This window comes from Orycteropus afer, unplaced genomic scaffold (genome assembly GCF_000298275.1).
Source record: "Orycteropus afer afer isolate SDZICR_OR568_19922 unplaced genomic scaffold, OryAfe1.0 scaffold00322, whole genome shotgun sequence".
NCBI classification, from domain to species: domain Eukaryota; kingdom Metazoa; phylum Chordata; class Mammalia; order Tubulidentata; family Orycteropodidae; genus Orycteropus; species Orycteropus afer.
Window position 1 is genome coordinate 864,785 of NW_006921909.1, and position 16,925 is coordinate 881,709.

The following is a 16,925-nucleotide window of genomic DNA, read 5'->3' on the forward strand; positions in this document are numbered from 1 at the left end:
CTCATCTTTCATCATTTCAGGGAAGTTCTCCCCCAGCAAATCTTGGACAATTTTCTCAGTGGTTTTGTTTTTCCCTTCCTGTTCTGGAATTCCAATGACATGTAAGTTATTCCTTTTGATAGTATCCCACATGCACCTTAGGCTTTCTTCATTTTGTTTTGACTTTTTTTTTTCTGATCGATCCCTGTCCAAAGAAGTATTCAGGTATTTGTCTTCAATCTCTATAATTCTGTCTTCCATTGCATCCATTCTACTCCTTTGCCCTTCCAATGTGTTATCTATTTCTGACAATTTAGTATTAATCCTCTATAATTCTGTCTTCCATTGCATCCATTCTACTCCTTTGCCCTTCCAATGTGTTATCTATTTCTGAAAATTTAGTATTAATCTTATAGATTTCTGTCTGTAGATTTAGAATCATTTCTAATTTTTCATTAGAAATCTTGTGTTTTCTTCCAAAATTCTTCTAAGGTTTTTTCTGTGTTTTCTTTGGTCTGTCTCTCAATCCTTTGAAGATACCTAAAGATAACTCTTTTGAATTCCTTATCAGAGAGTTCCAATGCTGCTTCTTTCTCAGGGATGTGTTCTTGGTCTGTATCCTGCTCCCGTTTCTACCACTTTATCCTGCTTCTTTGTGTGGACTGTGATGGTCTGTTGTCTCCGAGGCATCGTGGCACTGTTTATTTAGATCTCTGTTAACTGTTGTGAAGAGCAGCCAAGGATGCTTCAGGCTCTCCTTGGTGGTTTTTTTTTTTTTTATCATTGGCCCATTGGTAGAGGGGGCAGCAGTGGCTCTCACTCAGTAAGTGAAGTTGCAGGTGTGAGTGTAGTTGTGTCTTATGGGGACTGTTGCTGTCTCCCACTCAGATAGACACAAATTATAATTGAATAATGATTAAAAAAAAAAAAATACTAAAAGCACATGGACAAAAAACACACCATGTAATCACACAGGAACAGTAACCAAAAAAAGAAAAAAGGGAAAAAGAAGAAGAGGAAAAAAAACATGAAAACCTGCTATTTCTGGGGATAGGTCACTAAGAGAAAAACGGTAAAGAAGGAGAGTAATGAAGAAAAAAAATGGGAAGAATGCAAAAAGAAAAACAAAGAACGGGGTTCACCACGAGAAAAAAGGGGGAAAAAATTAAATTAAAAAAAAAAATTTTTCAACCAGGAACAGGGAAAAGAAAAAAAGCTGAAAACTAGGACCTGGGAGGGGAAGAATAAAGAAAAATAGTAAAAAGGACAAAAGTATTAATACTAATAGTAGTTTTAAAACAGACAAATACAAGCAAACTAAACACCAGAAAACAGAAATCAAAAAAGAAAAAATAAAAAATAAAATAAAATAAAGAGAAAAAAAAATCGGTGAAGGACAGGTCAGGGGGCAGGGAACCCAAGCTCCTTCTTAGCACAAAGACTGGGATGGAGTTCCTGCAGGCCCAGAAGGTGTGGGAGTGGGGGATGGCCACACCTCCGTTCACCAAGCAGGTGTGGTGTATAAGAGTAACAAGAGGAATGTAGCACCTTTTCAGTTGGGCAGGTCCAGAGTGTCCTTGGGGTTGCTAGCAAGCAGAACCTGTTCTTAAACCCCTGGAATCTTGGAGAACGCTGTCTCTTTAAATATCCAAAATGGTCAAGCTGCTTGTAAACATTCAAAATGGCAGTGCCCTCCAGACAGGCGAAAGTCCACATCTCAGCCCTCCTTTCTCTTCGCCTTCTCCGTTTATTCCCCAGTCAACAGAGCAGTCCTCCGTGCAGCCCCTGGCTAGCAGGGCTGATTTTTAGGTTAATTCTTAGGTTCTACCATCATTTGGCACTCTCCAAGCTGTCTGTGCCATCAGGATTGCTCAGGATCGCTGCCAGACTGCAGCTCCACAGATCCGTCTGTCTCCTTTTGTGGTATTTTCATGCAAATTCTTCTGCTAGTGGGGGTTTAGTCCACTTCTGTATCCTTCCCTTCAAGGCTCAGGGGTCCAGGATTATATTCTGTGTCTGTGTTAATTGGTTTCCCTTTTCTTTGTTGAAGAGGGTCTCTGTGCACTCTTTCTGCCTACTCTGCCATGTTACCGGAAATCCCTGTGTCTATTCATTTTGTTAAGGGTCTTCCTCTTTTTCCTTGAAGCTCTATTTTATCAAGTATAATATCCTTCTTGAAGGAATAGTCCCTCCTGATATTATGACCAAAGTACAAGAAATGAAGTCTCACCATGCTCCTTTTGAAGGAACATTCCAGCTATACTTCTTCCAAGACAGATATGTTCATTCTTCTGATAGTCCATGGTATATTAAATATTCTTTTCCAACATCCTAATTCAAATGTATAAATTAGTCTTCTGTCTTCCTTATTCTTTGTGTATGAGTCAATTAAAAATACCACAGCTTGGGTCAGGCACACCCTAGTCTTCAAAGTGACATCTCTGCACTTTAACACTTTAAGGAGGTCTTTTACAGCCTATTTGCCCAATGCAATACATTGTTTGATTTCCCAGCAGCTGTTTCCATGAGTGTTGACTATGGATCCAAATAAAATGAAATCCTTGACATATTCAATCTTGTCTCCATTTTTTCTCCACCTTTTATCATGATGTTGCTTATTGGTCCAGTTTTAAGGATTCTTATTTTTTTATGTTGAGATGTAATCCATACTGAAGACTCATTAACAACCTGTGACACACAGATGACACAACCATCTTGATGAAAGTAAAGAGGACTTGAAGCACTTACTGACAAAGATTAAAGACTATAGCCATGTTTCACATAGTCCTTATGTTTTATTTGTAAACTCTTAATTACACGTAAACTCTATTGGTCTTTCTCAAAGCCCAGGGAAGTTGTTGGGATGATGAATGTGAAAGTTATTTAATGGACATTTATATTAAAAGAACTTTTATCATTTCAAGGGGAAAGAAATTTGTTCTATGAAATACATATATAAGAAAATTTTAGAGAACACTAACATTGATTACTTTAAAAGCAAAGACGACTTGAAGTACTTACTGATGAAGATCAAAAACTACAGTCTTCAGTATGGATTGCACCTCAACATAAAGGAAAAAAAAAAAATCCTCCCAAATGAATAAATAGGTACTGTCATAATAAATAGAGAAAAGACTGAAATTTTCAAGGATTTCATTTTACTTGGATCCAAAATCAATGCCCATGGAAGCAGCAATGAAGAAATTAAATGATGAATCAAAAGAATTGATGCATTTGGATTACAGTGTTTGTTAAGAATATTAAATATACCACTGATTGCCATAAGAATAACTAAATTTGCCTTGGGAGAAGTACAGCCAGGATTCTCCTTAGAAAGGAGGATGGGGAGACTTCACCTCATGTACTTTAGACATGTTGTCAGAAGGGACTAGTCCCTGGAGAAGGATATCATGCTTGGTAAAGTAGATGGCTGGCACAAAAAAAAAAAAAGAGGAAAACCTTCAACTGGATGGACTGACACAGTGGCTACAACAATGAGATCAAACCTAGCATTATTTTGAGGATGGCCCAGGACCAGGTTGAGTTTCATTCTGTTGTACAAAGGGTCACTATGGGTTAGAACCAACTCAACACAGACCAACAAAAACAGAAGCAACTATGGAAACAAGAGTAGGAGGCTAAAGTGAACAGCTAACCAAAAGTTTTGCAATTCAGCATTGGAAAGATAAGTAAAGATGAGTCCAAAATCTAGCAGGGCCTTAGAAATGCATCTCTTCTCCAAAAGAAATTAGAAGAGTCAAAATGCAGGAGATGAGGCCAATGGCGCCAAGTGAGGACATTTGCCTGACGAGGTTCTCCTGTGCTTTGACACAGAAGTCTCAAGGGAGATGCTACAGCTATTATGAAGACATAAGAAAAAAAAATTTGGCTGCTATAGATGCTTCTCCCTAAATGAGTCCAAACTAAATACATTAATATTCAGTCATTTCTTATAAATATCCACATAACTTGGCATCTCTGGAACCACGATTACATTGCTGGGCAGGAATGCATATATACTTCTTTATTAAGTTTTTCAAAATGGTAGAGATGCTGAAAGAAGAAAAGAATTTAATCTATCTTTTTTATTATTAAGAGCTCTGGTGGCACAGTGCCTAAGGCATTTGACTGCTAACCAGAAGGTTGGTGTTTCAAACCCACCAGCTGCTCTGCAGAAGGAAGATGGGGCAATCTACTTCCATAAAGATTTACCACCACAGAAACATAGTAGGGGTCGCTATAAGTCGGAATCAACTCCATGGCAGTGAGTTTGGTTTTTCTTTATTATTATTATTATTATTATTATTATTCTATCTTTTTGTTTTTCTATAAATTAGAAAAAGGCTCCTATGATTTTATTTTATTGGCAAGGCTCATATAACCTGGTTTTCCATGGGCACACAGACTGAAAACCACTGAAATGAACCTGTATCTTAAAGACTTGATTTTTCACTTAATCTTCATCACCTTCTATTGATATTCCATGCCATGCTTGCCTCATAGACTTCTCCATGAAGCACGTTGAGCCTAAGACATCTAAATCACCTTAGGTAATATGTAAGCATGGAATACCTTGATGGTTGAGGGAAGACTAGCATTTTAATATGCTATGGAATACTCTGAAAACCATATGCAAATATAGACGTAGTATTTGTTTTTCCTCTCAAGTAATTCAAATGAAGGTAAAGAAATCACACTCAATTTAAATGAAATAGCTAGTAAACAGCAAACCAGGAATTCCCAGGCACTAACAGTCAAGAGTTAGAGATGTTATCTAGGATTTTATGTAATTTTTGGAACTGCAAAAGAGGGTTCTTACTTGGGCTCTGATCCCAGAGCCAACTGTGCCTATGCCCACCCCAGTAAATTTAACTAATCATAATGTTATTATCAAGCTTCGGAGCAAAAGGAGTTTATAATACCATAAGGCAAAATGTAGTCCAATGACAAACATGTTGATATTTGTACAATGGTTCAACAAGGTAAGGCTGATTGATGGTTATAAGGTTAAAAAGATCTGCATTTGATTAGTACAAGCTCAACGTAACAGAACCACCACTTCTCCTAAAAAGACATCTAGTGAGATCCCAGGAAGCTCTGGTAGCATAGTGCCTAAGGCACTTGACTGCTAATCAGAAGGCTGGCGGTTCAAACCCATCAGCCACTCCTCGGAAGGAAGATGGGGCAATCTACTTCCGTACTGATACTGCCTCAGAAACCCAAGGAGGTATCGCTATGAGTCAGGTCAGACTCCATGGCACATAACAACAACAACAGTGAGATCCCAAAACAAAGTGTTTAAAATAAGACATTACGAGTCTGCAGGGCAGTTCAGGTCCCTATCAAGTTTTAGAAAACCTGAGATTCATGTGACCCATGAGCACCTGAGGTTCAAAAAAGGAAGTGGATTCTAGAACATGTCCAGCCCCTTGCTCAAACCAGGAGGAAAAAAAGAAAGTAAACAAATCTTTAAAAGCTAAACAAGAAAAAAAGTCACTTTTCCCCCATCGATTTCTGATGATGAATACTCTGTCTTTCATTCCATGGGAACAGGTAGAACTCCACAAACCTCAGGACCTCGTTATATCACTAAAAAGGAGCAGGTCCAGTAAAAACCACAGGTTTCCTCTCTGTAATTGAATAATACTTGGAAATCCTGGATCTTTTAATGAGGACTCTTAACTGCTGAACAACTTTTAAACGCCACAATGTTCACGACCATTGAGCTATACATGTAGGAAGGCAGAAGAGCACAGAGGCTGAAAGTCTAGGCTCTGGGATCAGACAGAAATAAACTCCCGAACCACCTTATACTTATTCAGCTATAGATTCAGTTTCTCATCATAATCAGAAACAAAAATCATCAACCACTACTATCATGCAGTATAGGCATTTTCTTAAGTATTTTTCATGTCAAAAAGAAAGCAAAATGTTTTCTCTTCTTAAACGACCTTTCTAGAACAGTCTAAGTCACTTAACTTGACATTAGGAAAATGCATCAGGCTAATGCATCAGTTTATACTGCACTATTTAATCCAAAATCACCTTTAAAAGCATATAGGTCACCACTTAAAGTGGCAAAATAGGAAATTAAACATTTCATATCAATAGTGATACTCCATTGTATTGCCAGAGGTTAAATTCCAAATCACAGCTCAAGCTTTCAGTCAAACTGACAATTACAATGCAGATACTCAGGCTCTGGTTTCTGGTTTTCAGAGCAGGAGTGGGAAGCAATCTTCCGCTCCTTCTTTCTTTGTAATTTTGTGCTTTCTGCAAAGACAGAAGAAAATAAGTATGGAAAATTTCTCTAATTTTCTCTTGCAAAAAAGAACAATTGTCTCTTCAGTACTATTCTTATGCTCACCAGATGCAATTTGCTTTGAGAACAAATGTATAAAAAAATCAAGGTTTTGTTTTTTTTAAAAAAAAAAAAAAAGGCTACCCACATGCTGTATCTAATTATTCAACAAAATACCCTCTTCAAAGTTAATTATCAACCAACAGGGGTATGCCTCCTTTTTGGACAATGAAGTTTTAGAAAACAAAAGCTGATTTTTCTATTCATTTTCATTATAATTTCAGTATTGCAATTTTTGTTCCCAATTTTCAATTAGCAGTATCTGTTAATACTTAAAATTTCTCTGTCACATTCATAAAGGGCAATGATCTACAAGCACATATAAATACATAAGTACAATATAAGCTTTAGAGAAACCCATTTCATAAAACAAAATTTCCTTTTATTTTAATTCTCTGGTTTTCTTGTTTCATAATATTTAGATTTTACATAAAATAAGAATCCATGAATTCTTATCAATATCTCATTATCACTAAGTCAATTCTGATTAATAAGTGATCCTATATGACAAAGTAGAACTTCCCTATAGGGTTTCCACGGCTGTAAATCTTTATGGAAGCAGACTGCTACATCTTCCTCTCACAGGAACAGCAGATGGATTCAAACCACTGGCCTTTTGGTTAGCAGCTGTGTACCTAACCACTGCACCCTGATGGCTCCCAAATCAAGACAAAGAGATAAATGCACGGAAGAAAAGAGAAGGCTCTTTCTCACAGTAGAATTCCAAATAATAAATGTTCCAGATTAGATGTTTCAGGCAAGAATCACCACTAGATGCTAAAATTAGTGAGTGGAAGTACAATGAGAAATAGGGTATTTTCAAAACTCAAAGAATCTCCTCATAAAATACCTATGAATTAAAAGGGAAAAAAAAAAAAAAATAGTAACTCTACAGCGGACAAACCTGGCAGGCCCTGCCTCCATCAAGCATTTAACATTTTCATCAGTAATGTGATAAATCTACATCATACGGCTCCTGGGAAGAACACAACACCAATTCTCTGGGTTTCCTGCCAAAAGTCCATAGACTGAATCTAGCCCTAAAGATTCAATACACCCAAAATGAGGGCACTGTACAAAGTACCTGATGAGTACTCTTCAAAGCTGTCAAGATCATGAATGACAAAGGAAAACTGAGAAACCATTCCAAATTAAAGGAGACAAAACAGGCATGACAACCAAATACGACGCAAGATCCTATAGTGTATCCTATCCTGGACCAGAAAAGAACATCAGTGGTGAACTTTGAATAAAATCTATAGATTAAATCATATTGTTATAGTGATGTTAATTTCCAGATTTTTATTATTGTACAGTGATTATGGAAGAGAAAATATGGGTTCAGGAACACCTACCAAACTATCTAGAAGTATTTAGAGTCATCATGTCTTCAACTTACTCATATTCAGAAAACAAAATTACATATGTATGGATAAATACAGAAAAATAATAAAGCCAAGTATTGCAAAATGTGGATATTGTGGAAATCTAGGTGAATGGTATACAGAAATTCTTTGTTCTAATTTTTTCAACTGAAATTTCAAACTAAAGTTTATTAGAAGTTCGCTAAAGGGCAACCACCACCATTTTGAACTGGCTTGATGATAGTTGAAGAGAAAGGTTGGCAAACTTTTTCAACAAAAGGTTGATCATTTAGGCTTTACAGGCCATACAACCTCTTTCACAATTATTCAACTGCACTGTTCTAGCATGAGAGGAGCTACAAAAAAATGCATTAATGATTGGGTATGGCTATGTTCCAATAAAACTTTATTTACAAAAACAGGTAGTGCCCCACTTTGGCCTACGGGCCAGCCATACTTTGCTGACCCCTAGTCTGGTTCATGCCAAAAAAAATTAATCATAGCAATTATACTTTTATTCAACATGTCTTGAGCACATACTAGACACTAGGCTAAGTGCTTTTACCAGCATTAACTGAATGATCTTTACATTAGTCTGATTTTGTAGATACTCTTATTATTTTCATTTTCCAGATGAGGAAACTGGCGCTTAGAGAAGTTAAAGAACATGCCCAACTTCATACTGCCACCAACCAGTAGACACTGGATTTAGAGCCACACAGGTCTGATTTCATACACTGAATTATAACTTCTCATTTGTTAACTTTTCTGTTATATATGCTATATATGCAACAACTAAGGAACTACAGGCATTTTAAAATAGCTAAATAACTATACAAATTCAAATTTATATTCCAAGAAGGCATTTTTCACAAACCTCCTGTAGCTGCAAGGACATAAGCCCCAGTTGATCCCAATGTTTTTCCACCAACTCTCTTTCTGTGCGCATCTCTCTTTCTATTTCCTGAAGCCGCCGTTCTACCCGATCAGAAACCTTAACATGAATAAACAGAAACAGTGACATTATAAAGCTGTTAGCAAAAGCAGACTAAATCCAAGAGGTATTTTACCCTAGACATACTACTCTCCAAATATTTCAGACTGACTTGCTTGTAGAGCCCCTTTTAATGATACTCTTTTAAAGCAGCTGACAAAACAAAATTTACTGGAAGTTACAAAAGAAAGCAAGTCTCCAAATAATCCTACTCTAGATTCCAATAACAGCCTCAAATTTTTTTAAGTGTAATACGTAATAATTCACTAGGTCAGAGATAAAATACCCTGGAAAAGAGCGCCCTCTGGTGAGTTAGAAAGAAAATACCAATTTTGCCAACTGCATTTATTACCAGATCAATGATAAACTGTCAATCTATTTAGTTATTTTGCATTTTAATTATCCACGAGCATAACCTGCCTAAAAAGGTCTTGATGTTTACATGCAGTGAATAATTAAAAAGGATTTTCATTAACTTGTCAATCTCTTCTACTGTGATCTGCTAAAAATAAACCAGCTGTAAAAGATCAAAAACTAAAGTCAAACTAAAAAACATTTAACTGGGACTTTCTAAAATGAACATGAAAGAATTTTTTCCTCTGATGCAAATTTTTGCCACTAAAAGTTGTGCAAATTCAAACATAATCCATGTGGGTCATTAAACAAAAAAAACCAAACCCACTGCCATCAAGTCAATTCTGATTCATAGCGACCCCTGTTGGATTTCCAAGGCTGTAAATCACTACAGAAGTAGATTGCCCCATCCTCCTTCATCAGAGCATCTGGTGAGTCTGAACTGCCAATCTTCTGTTTAGCAGCCAAATACCTTATCCACCATACCACCAGAGTTCCTAAATAAGAATTACAATATTAGAAATGTGCGCCCTGACTGCAAGAGAATACAGCAGAAACAGTACATTTTGTATTCATTTTAGAGAAATCATAAAGATATTCCTCTTATTGTCATCAATTCTATCCTTGATCTAGAATCAAGAATGGTACTCATTACAAAGGATCTGTTGGTGAGAGAAAAATCTTCTAAAGTGGGATAATGGTGACAGCTGGAGAAAATTTACTAAAAATTACAGCATGCTTAAAGTAGCTGAATTTTATAGTAAAGTGTGCCTCAAAAAAGTTGTCTTTTTCAAAAAGGCACTTGAAAAAATATGTTTAATTAATCAATAAAGCCTTAATTTAAATATTCAACTAAAAAAAATAGCAGTTTATATCACTAAAGTTGACTGATCTTGGATATCCAACTTTTAGTACTTAAAAAACCAAAGTCACTGCCGTCAAGTCAGGTCCAACTCATAGCAACCCCTCCTTGGGTTTCCAAGGTGGTATCTCTATGGAAGTAAATTGCCCAACCTTCTTTCCAGATAAATAATTAAAAGATATTCTAATATTTGCATCACTTTCCTAAAAGCTCTAAATATCCTTCAGCATCATGTTCCTAAATCATAAAATCAATCCTAATATCCTAGTAATCAATTTACTATTCCATCTGAAATGAATATAATACCTGCTGGAATAGAAAACAAAATATTGAATACAAAAAAAAAAAAAAAGTCAATTCATTCAATGTTTTACAAAATGAAAATACCTTTATTGTTCATTCTGAATACTAAAAGCAATGAACAGCAGTGCCTATCAGAAAATAAATGATAATGATAAAAAATAAAAAGAATCTGCCATAAGCAACCATCAAGAGAAAAACACTAAGTATTTTGATGTACACTTCCAGATTTTTTACTCTACATTTTTTTACTATACATACCTACATGGCAGCCAGGACCATAGGTAAGAGGGAAAGCCCCCAGCAGGAAGTGGCAGCCAGAGCCAACAGCCAAATCAGGTAAGGAGAGCTCCCAGGCAGGAAGCAGTAGCCAGAGCCAACGGCCAGAAGAAGTAAGAGACCTCCTAGGCAGGAAGCTAAGGGAGACGAACTTGTCTGTCAGTTTCTCACACTGTGGTGGCTTGTATGTTGCTGTGAGGCTGGAGGCTGTGCCACTGGTGTTTCAAACACCAGCAGGGTTACCCATGGTGGACGGATTTTGGCGGAGCTTCCAGACTGAGGCAGACTCAGAAGAAGGAAGAGGCCATCCACTTCTCAAAGAACTGGCCAGGGAAAACCTTATGAGTAGCACTGAAACTGTCTGATATATTACTGGAAAACTTTATGAATAGCCCTGAAACCTTGTCTGATACAATGCCAGAAGATGAGCCCTCAGGCCAGAAGGCACTCAAGATATGACTGGAAAAGAGCTGCTTAATCAAAGTAGAGCCAACCTTAATGATATGGATAAAGTAGAACTTTCAGGACCTGCATTTGGTGATGTGGCACAACTCAAAATGAGAAGAAACAGCTGCAAATGTCCATTAATAAACAGAATGTGGAATGTACGAAGCATGAATCTAGGAAAATTTGAAGTTCTCAAAAAATGTAATGGGACCCATAAAGATTGATAACCTAGGCATTAGTGAGCTGAAATGGACCAGTTTTGGCCATTCTGAATCAAACAACTACATGATCTACTATGCCAGGAATGACAAATTGAAGTGAAATGGTGTGGCACTCATCATCACAAAGAGTGTTTCAAGATCTATCCTGAAGTACAATGCTGTTAGTAATATGATAATATCCATACTCCTACAAGCAAGACCAGTTAATACTATTATTATTCAAATTTACCACCAAAGCCAAAGATGAGGAAATTGAAGATTTTTCCAACTTCTGCAGTCTGAAATTGACTGAACAGGCAATCAACATGTGTTAATAATCACTGATGATTGGAATGCAAAAGTTGGAAACAAAGAAGATTCACCAGTAGTTGGAAAATTTGGCCTTGGTGATAGAAATGATGCTGGAAATCATGATAGAATTTTACATGACCAATGACTTATTCGTTGCAAATACCCTTTTTCAACAACACAAATAGTGGCTATACACATGGACTTCACCAGATGGAGAACACAGGAATCAAATTAACTACATGTGTGGCAAGAGGTAATAGAGAAGCTCAATATCTTCAGCCAAAATAAGGCCAGGAGCTGACTGTAGAACAGAACATCAACTACTCATATGCAAGTTCAAGTTGAAGACAATTAAAAGAAGTCCACGACAGCCAAAATACAACCTTGAATATATCCCTCCTGAATTTAGAGACCATTTAAAGAATAGATTTGATGCACTGAACACCAATGACTGAAAACCAGAAGAATCATGGGATGACATCAAGAACATCATCCATGAAGAAAGCAAAAGGTCATTAAAAACACAGGAAAGGAAAAAAAGATCAACATGGATGTCAGAAGAGACTCTGAAACTTGCCTTTGAACAAAGAGTGGCTAAAGCAAATGGAAGAAATGACAAAATAAAAGAGCTGAACAGAAGATTTCAAAGGGCAGCTCGAGAAGACAAAGTCAATTATTATTATGAAATGGGAAAAGACATGAAGTTGGAAAGCCAAAGGGAAAAACATGCTAGGCATTTCTCAAGGTGAAAGAACTAAAGAAAAAATTGAAACCTCAAGTTGCAATATTGAAAGATTCTACAGGCAATATACTGAATGATGCAGGAAACATCAAAAGAAGATGGAAGGAATACACAGAAAAACTGTACCAAAATGAATTGGCCGATGTTCATCCATTTGAGGAGGTGACATATGATCAAGAACCAATGGTGTTGAAGGAAAAGTCGAAGCTGAACTGAAGGAAGTGGTGAAAAACAAGGCTCCAGGAATTGATGGAATACCCATTGAGATGTTTCAACAAACAGATGCCACACTGAAGGCATTCAGTCGGCTATGGCAAGAGATGTGGAAGACAGCTACCTGGCCAACTGACTAGAAGAGATCCATAATTGTACCCATTGCAAAGAAAGGTGATCCCACAGAATGTGGAAATTATTGAACACTATCATTAATATCACATTCAAGTAAAATCTTACTGAAGATAATTCAAAAATGGTTGCTGCAGTATATCAACAGAGAGCTTCCAAAAACACAAGCTGGATTCAGAAGAGGACATGGAATGATGGATATCACTGCTGATGTTAGATGGATCTTGGCTGAAAGCAAAGAATACCAGAAAGATGTTTACTTGTGTCTTATGGACCACACAAAAGCATTTGATTGTGTGGATCATAACAAATTTGTAGACAAATTGAGAAGAATGGGAATTCCAGAACACTTAATTGTACTCATGAGGATCCTATACATAAACCAGGAGGCTGCAGTTCAAACAGAACAAGGGAATACTGCATGGTTTAAAATCAAGAAGGAAGTGTGTCAGGGCTGTATATTTTCACCATACTTACAATCTGTATGATGAGCAAATAATCCGAGAAGCTGGACTATATAAAGAAAAACATGGCATCAGGATTGGAGGAAGACTTATTAACAACCTACGATACACCAATGACACAACTTTGCTTGCTGAAATTAGAATGACTGTAAGCACTTACTGATGAAGATCAAAGATTACAGTCTGCAGTATGGATTATACCTCAACATAAAGAAAACTAAAATCCTCACAACTGAACCAATGAGCAGCATCATGATAAATGGAGAGAAGTCTGAAGTTGTCAAAGACTTCATATTACTAGGTTCTATAATCAGCACCAATTGAAGCAGCAGTCAAGATATCAAAAGACGTATTGCATTGGGCAGATCTGCTGCAAAAGACCTCTTTCAGGTGCTGAAGAGCAAAGATAATCTCCTTAAAGACTAAAGTGCACCTGACACAAGCCATGATATTTTCAATTACCTCATATGCATGTGAGGCAGACAATGAATAAGGAAGACCGAAGAAGAGTTGATGCTTTTGAGTCGAGGTGTTACAGAATGCTGAAAGTACCATGGACTGCCAAAAGAATGAACAAATCCATCCTGAAAGAAGTGCATCCAAAATGTTCCTTGGAAGTGAGAATGGCCAAACTTCATCTCACATACTTTAGTCATGTTGTAAGAAGGGACCATTCCCTGCAGAAGGATATCAAGCTTGGTAAAATGGAGGGTCAACCAAAAAGGGGAAGGCCCTCAATAAGATGGATTGACACAGGAGCTACAACGGCAGGCTCAGGTACAGATAGTAAGGATCGCGGAGCTGGCATAGGATCAGAAAGTGTTTTGTTCTGCTGTATATAGGGTCACTATGAGTTGGAGACAACTCGGCGGCACCTAACAACAACATGTACATGACTATGCAAACACGTATGCACTCCATTTTTCTTAACAAAATTATATATTATATAGTGTTTAATGTTTTGCAGTTCACATATCATGAACAACCTTCCATAACAACAAATAGATATTATCATTCCTAACAACTGCGTAGTTTTCTGTAATTGATTACAGTTATTCCCTATTGATAATGGGGATAATAATTTATTATTATTATATACCATGGCAAAAAAGCTCCTATATAAAACTGTATTTGATAATTCAAGATAAAATCCTTGAAGTGGAATTACCAAATCAATACCAAAAACCCAAACTCACTGCCATCAGTTCTCCTATGACTCACAGCAATCCCCATTGGGTTTCCAAGACAGTCAAGCTTTAAGGAAGTAGATTGCCCCATCTTCCTTCCTCCAAGCAGCTAGTGGGTTTGAACTGCCAACCTTCTGATTAGAAGTCAAATGCCTTAGACACTACACCACCAGAACTCCTTATTAAATCAATTATGTATCACTAATTTTGGATTTTTATCCAAATCATCTAAAAAGAAAACTGAAGAGATGAATTAAGTTGATCAAATATAATACAATTCCTTAGTGAGAAAAGTGGGGCCAACACTAACCTCCATTTTCAAAGTATCCTGTAATTCCCCATGCCCATTTGCAAGCATTCACTCAAAAAGCATGCAAGGAACAATAACTTGTGGCAGTTACTGTGCTAGGCAGAAGTTAGAAATACAGCAGTCAATATGCTACATTGATGAACTTTGTCCTCAAAGAGCTTACTGTCTAAAGAAGACTAACATTGAACAAGTTGTTAGCACTCCTCTAAATTAAAGCCTAAGGTTGAATGACTTCTATGTTTCAGGAAAGGATGCTGTGCTTATTAGCATCTTATCAGAATTAAAGCACCAAATCCTGAAACAAAACCCAAATTATTTAGACATCAGCTACTCTACCACCACAGCTAGAACATGCCATGATGTAGTTACTGTCTTTAGACACTTTTTATCCAAAGCTACTATCTTTTACACTTTTTATAATAACGTTTGTACTAGGCAGTTTCTGGCATGGTTCCCAATGGTCCTTGTTTCCTGTTTCACACATACTTGTGTCATCCCCTGAGTACAGGCTGGACCTAATGACTTGTTTCTAATGAACAGAATGCAGTAAAAATGATGGGATGTCACTTCAGTGATTGGGTTACAAAATACTGTGACTTCTGTGGTGCTAGCATTGTCTATCTGGCAGGCTCTGATGGAGCAAGCTGCTGATACTGCGATGCACCATGGAGAGGTACACATGGCAAAGAAATAAAAGAGGCCTCTGGCCAACAGGTCATGAAGAACTGGTGTCTCAGTCCCATAATCCATGAGGAACTTAGTCCTGCCAACCACAAAGAGAGTGAGCAAGGAAATTGATCTATCCCAAACAAGACTTGAGGTGACCACAGCCTTTGAGATACTCAGAGCCAGAGGGCCCAGCTAAGCCATGCCCAGATTCTTGACCCACAGAAAGTATCAGATAATAAATGCTGTTTTAAACCAGTGAAATATGTTACGCAATAATAAAAAACAAATGCTATTTTTTGTTTTCAAGTAAACAGTTACTAGGAAATAGAACAGAGAGTGTGCTGAAGAAAAAAAACAAACAAACTGGTCTCTATCCACAAAATGCCCACCTACACCATAGAATTTGTTCTCAATTTTTAAATATTACAATTTGCACTGGTATTGGGTTTCTCTGTAATCTAATGATAGATGACCAGCTCTGAACTCTGAGTTCCACCACACTCTGGTCCAATCATTAGCTTTTTAAGTGAAATACATACTACTTAAATGTCTGTGTCATTTAACCTTTTTGTGACCCATGGGACACCGAGTGCCCACATGCACTTCTCTCAGGTTTAGTGGGAAGCCTGTATCCCACTTTTAGTGTATGCTGCCATCTGGTAGAGGCCTGTATAACTGTGTGAATCTCAACAAACAGGTTTCATCCCACCAACCCCAACATCAGAGAAACCTAGAGACATATGTGTCCCACTAATTGTATCAAAATCCTTATTACCGCAAGAAAAAATTTTTTTCCTTTCATTCAAAATGTCTTCCATTAATGAAAACATATGGTTTCAACAACAAATTCCAAGCAGAAAATAATTTTGTCTTGAGAGAATTAATCTTTCAAGAAATCAATTTCAATTCAAGTAATCAATTTCATCATCTATAAAATGAGAATTATAAAACTTGCCCTGCTTGCCACAGAGAGTACTGTGGATCAAAAAGCACAGTAGTTGTGGGACAAAAAAAAAAAAATACAAATGATGTGGCAGAAACTAATAGCTTTTCTCCAATCTCTCTTTCTCTCTCTCTCTCTCTCTCTCTCTCTCTCTCTCTCTCACACACACACACACACACACACACTTCTTCCACAGTAATAGAATTTTTAAGTGGACAAACCAAAAACCAAACCAAACTCACTGCCGTCAAGTCGATTACGATTCATAGCAACCCCTCCTTAGGTTTCTGAGGTGGGATCTCTATGGAAGTAGATTGCCCAACCTTCCTTCCAAGGAGTGGCTGGTGGGTTTGAACTGCCAGCCTTCTGATTAGCAGTCAAATGCCTTAGGCACTATGCCAGCAGCTCTCCCTTTCCGTAGATAAGTGGCTGCCATATATAAACTACATTTTCTAGCTTCCCCATCTGCTAGCTGGTCATCTGACTGAGTTCTGACAAATGGGACAAAGTGTCAAGTGACAACTTCAGAAAAACCATGCATGTGAGACAGCACATAGGCACCTTTTGCTCTCTTGCTCATCTCTTCCGTCACTCTGCTGCCTAGAAGGTGAGGTCATAAAACAAAAACATAAGAAGAGCATGATGGGAAAAGGCCTGAGTCTATGGCATGTTGTAGATCACTATATGGAGAATCACACGGAACCCTACCCTCCCTACTTAAACTTTTCCACAAGACAAAAATAACTTCCATCTTTCATAATGTACTCTTACTTGGGATTTTCTGTCATGCACAGGCAAAACTGATCTTAACTG

The 16,925-nt window shown here is 37.3% G+C and overlaps 1 protein-coding gene across 1 annotated transcript in view; it reads right to left on the minus strand.

Annotated features, from left to right (window-relative positions):
• CEP128 (centrosomal protein 128) overlaps positions 1-16,925 on the minus strand; it is a 641,642-nt gene that overhangs the window by 549,630 nt on the left and 75,087 nt on the right. The window contains exon 7 of the mRNA XM_042782443.1: positions 8,582-8,698. Within this exon, the coding sequence (XP_042638377.1) occupies positions 8,582-8,698 (117 nt within the window). The remainder of the gene's footprint in view (positions 1-8,581; positions 8,699-16,925) is intronic.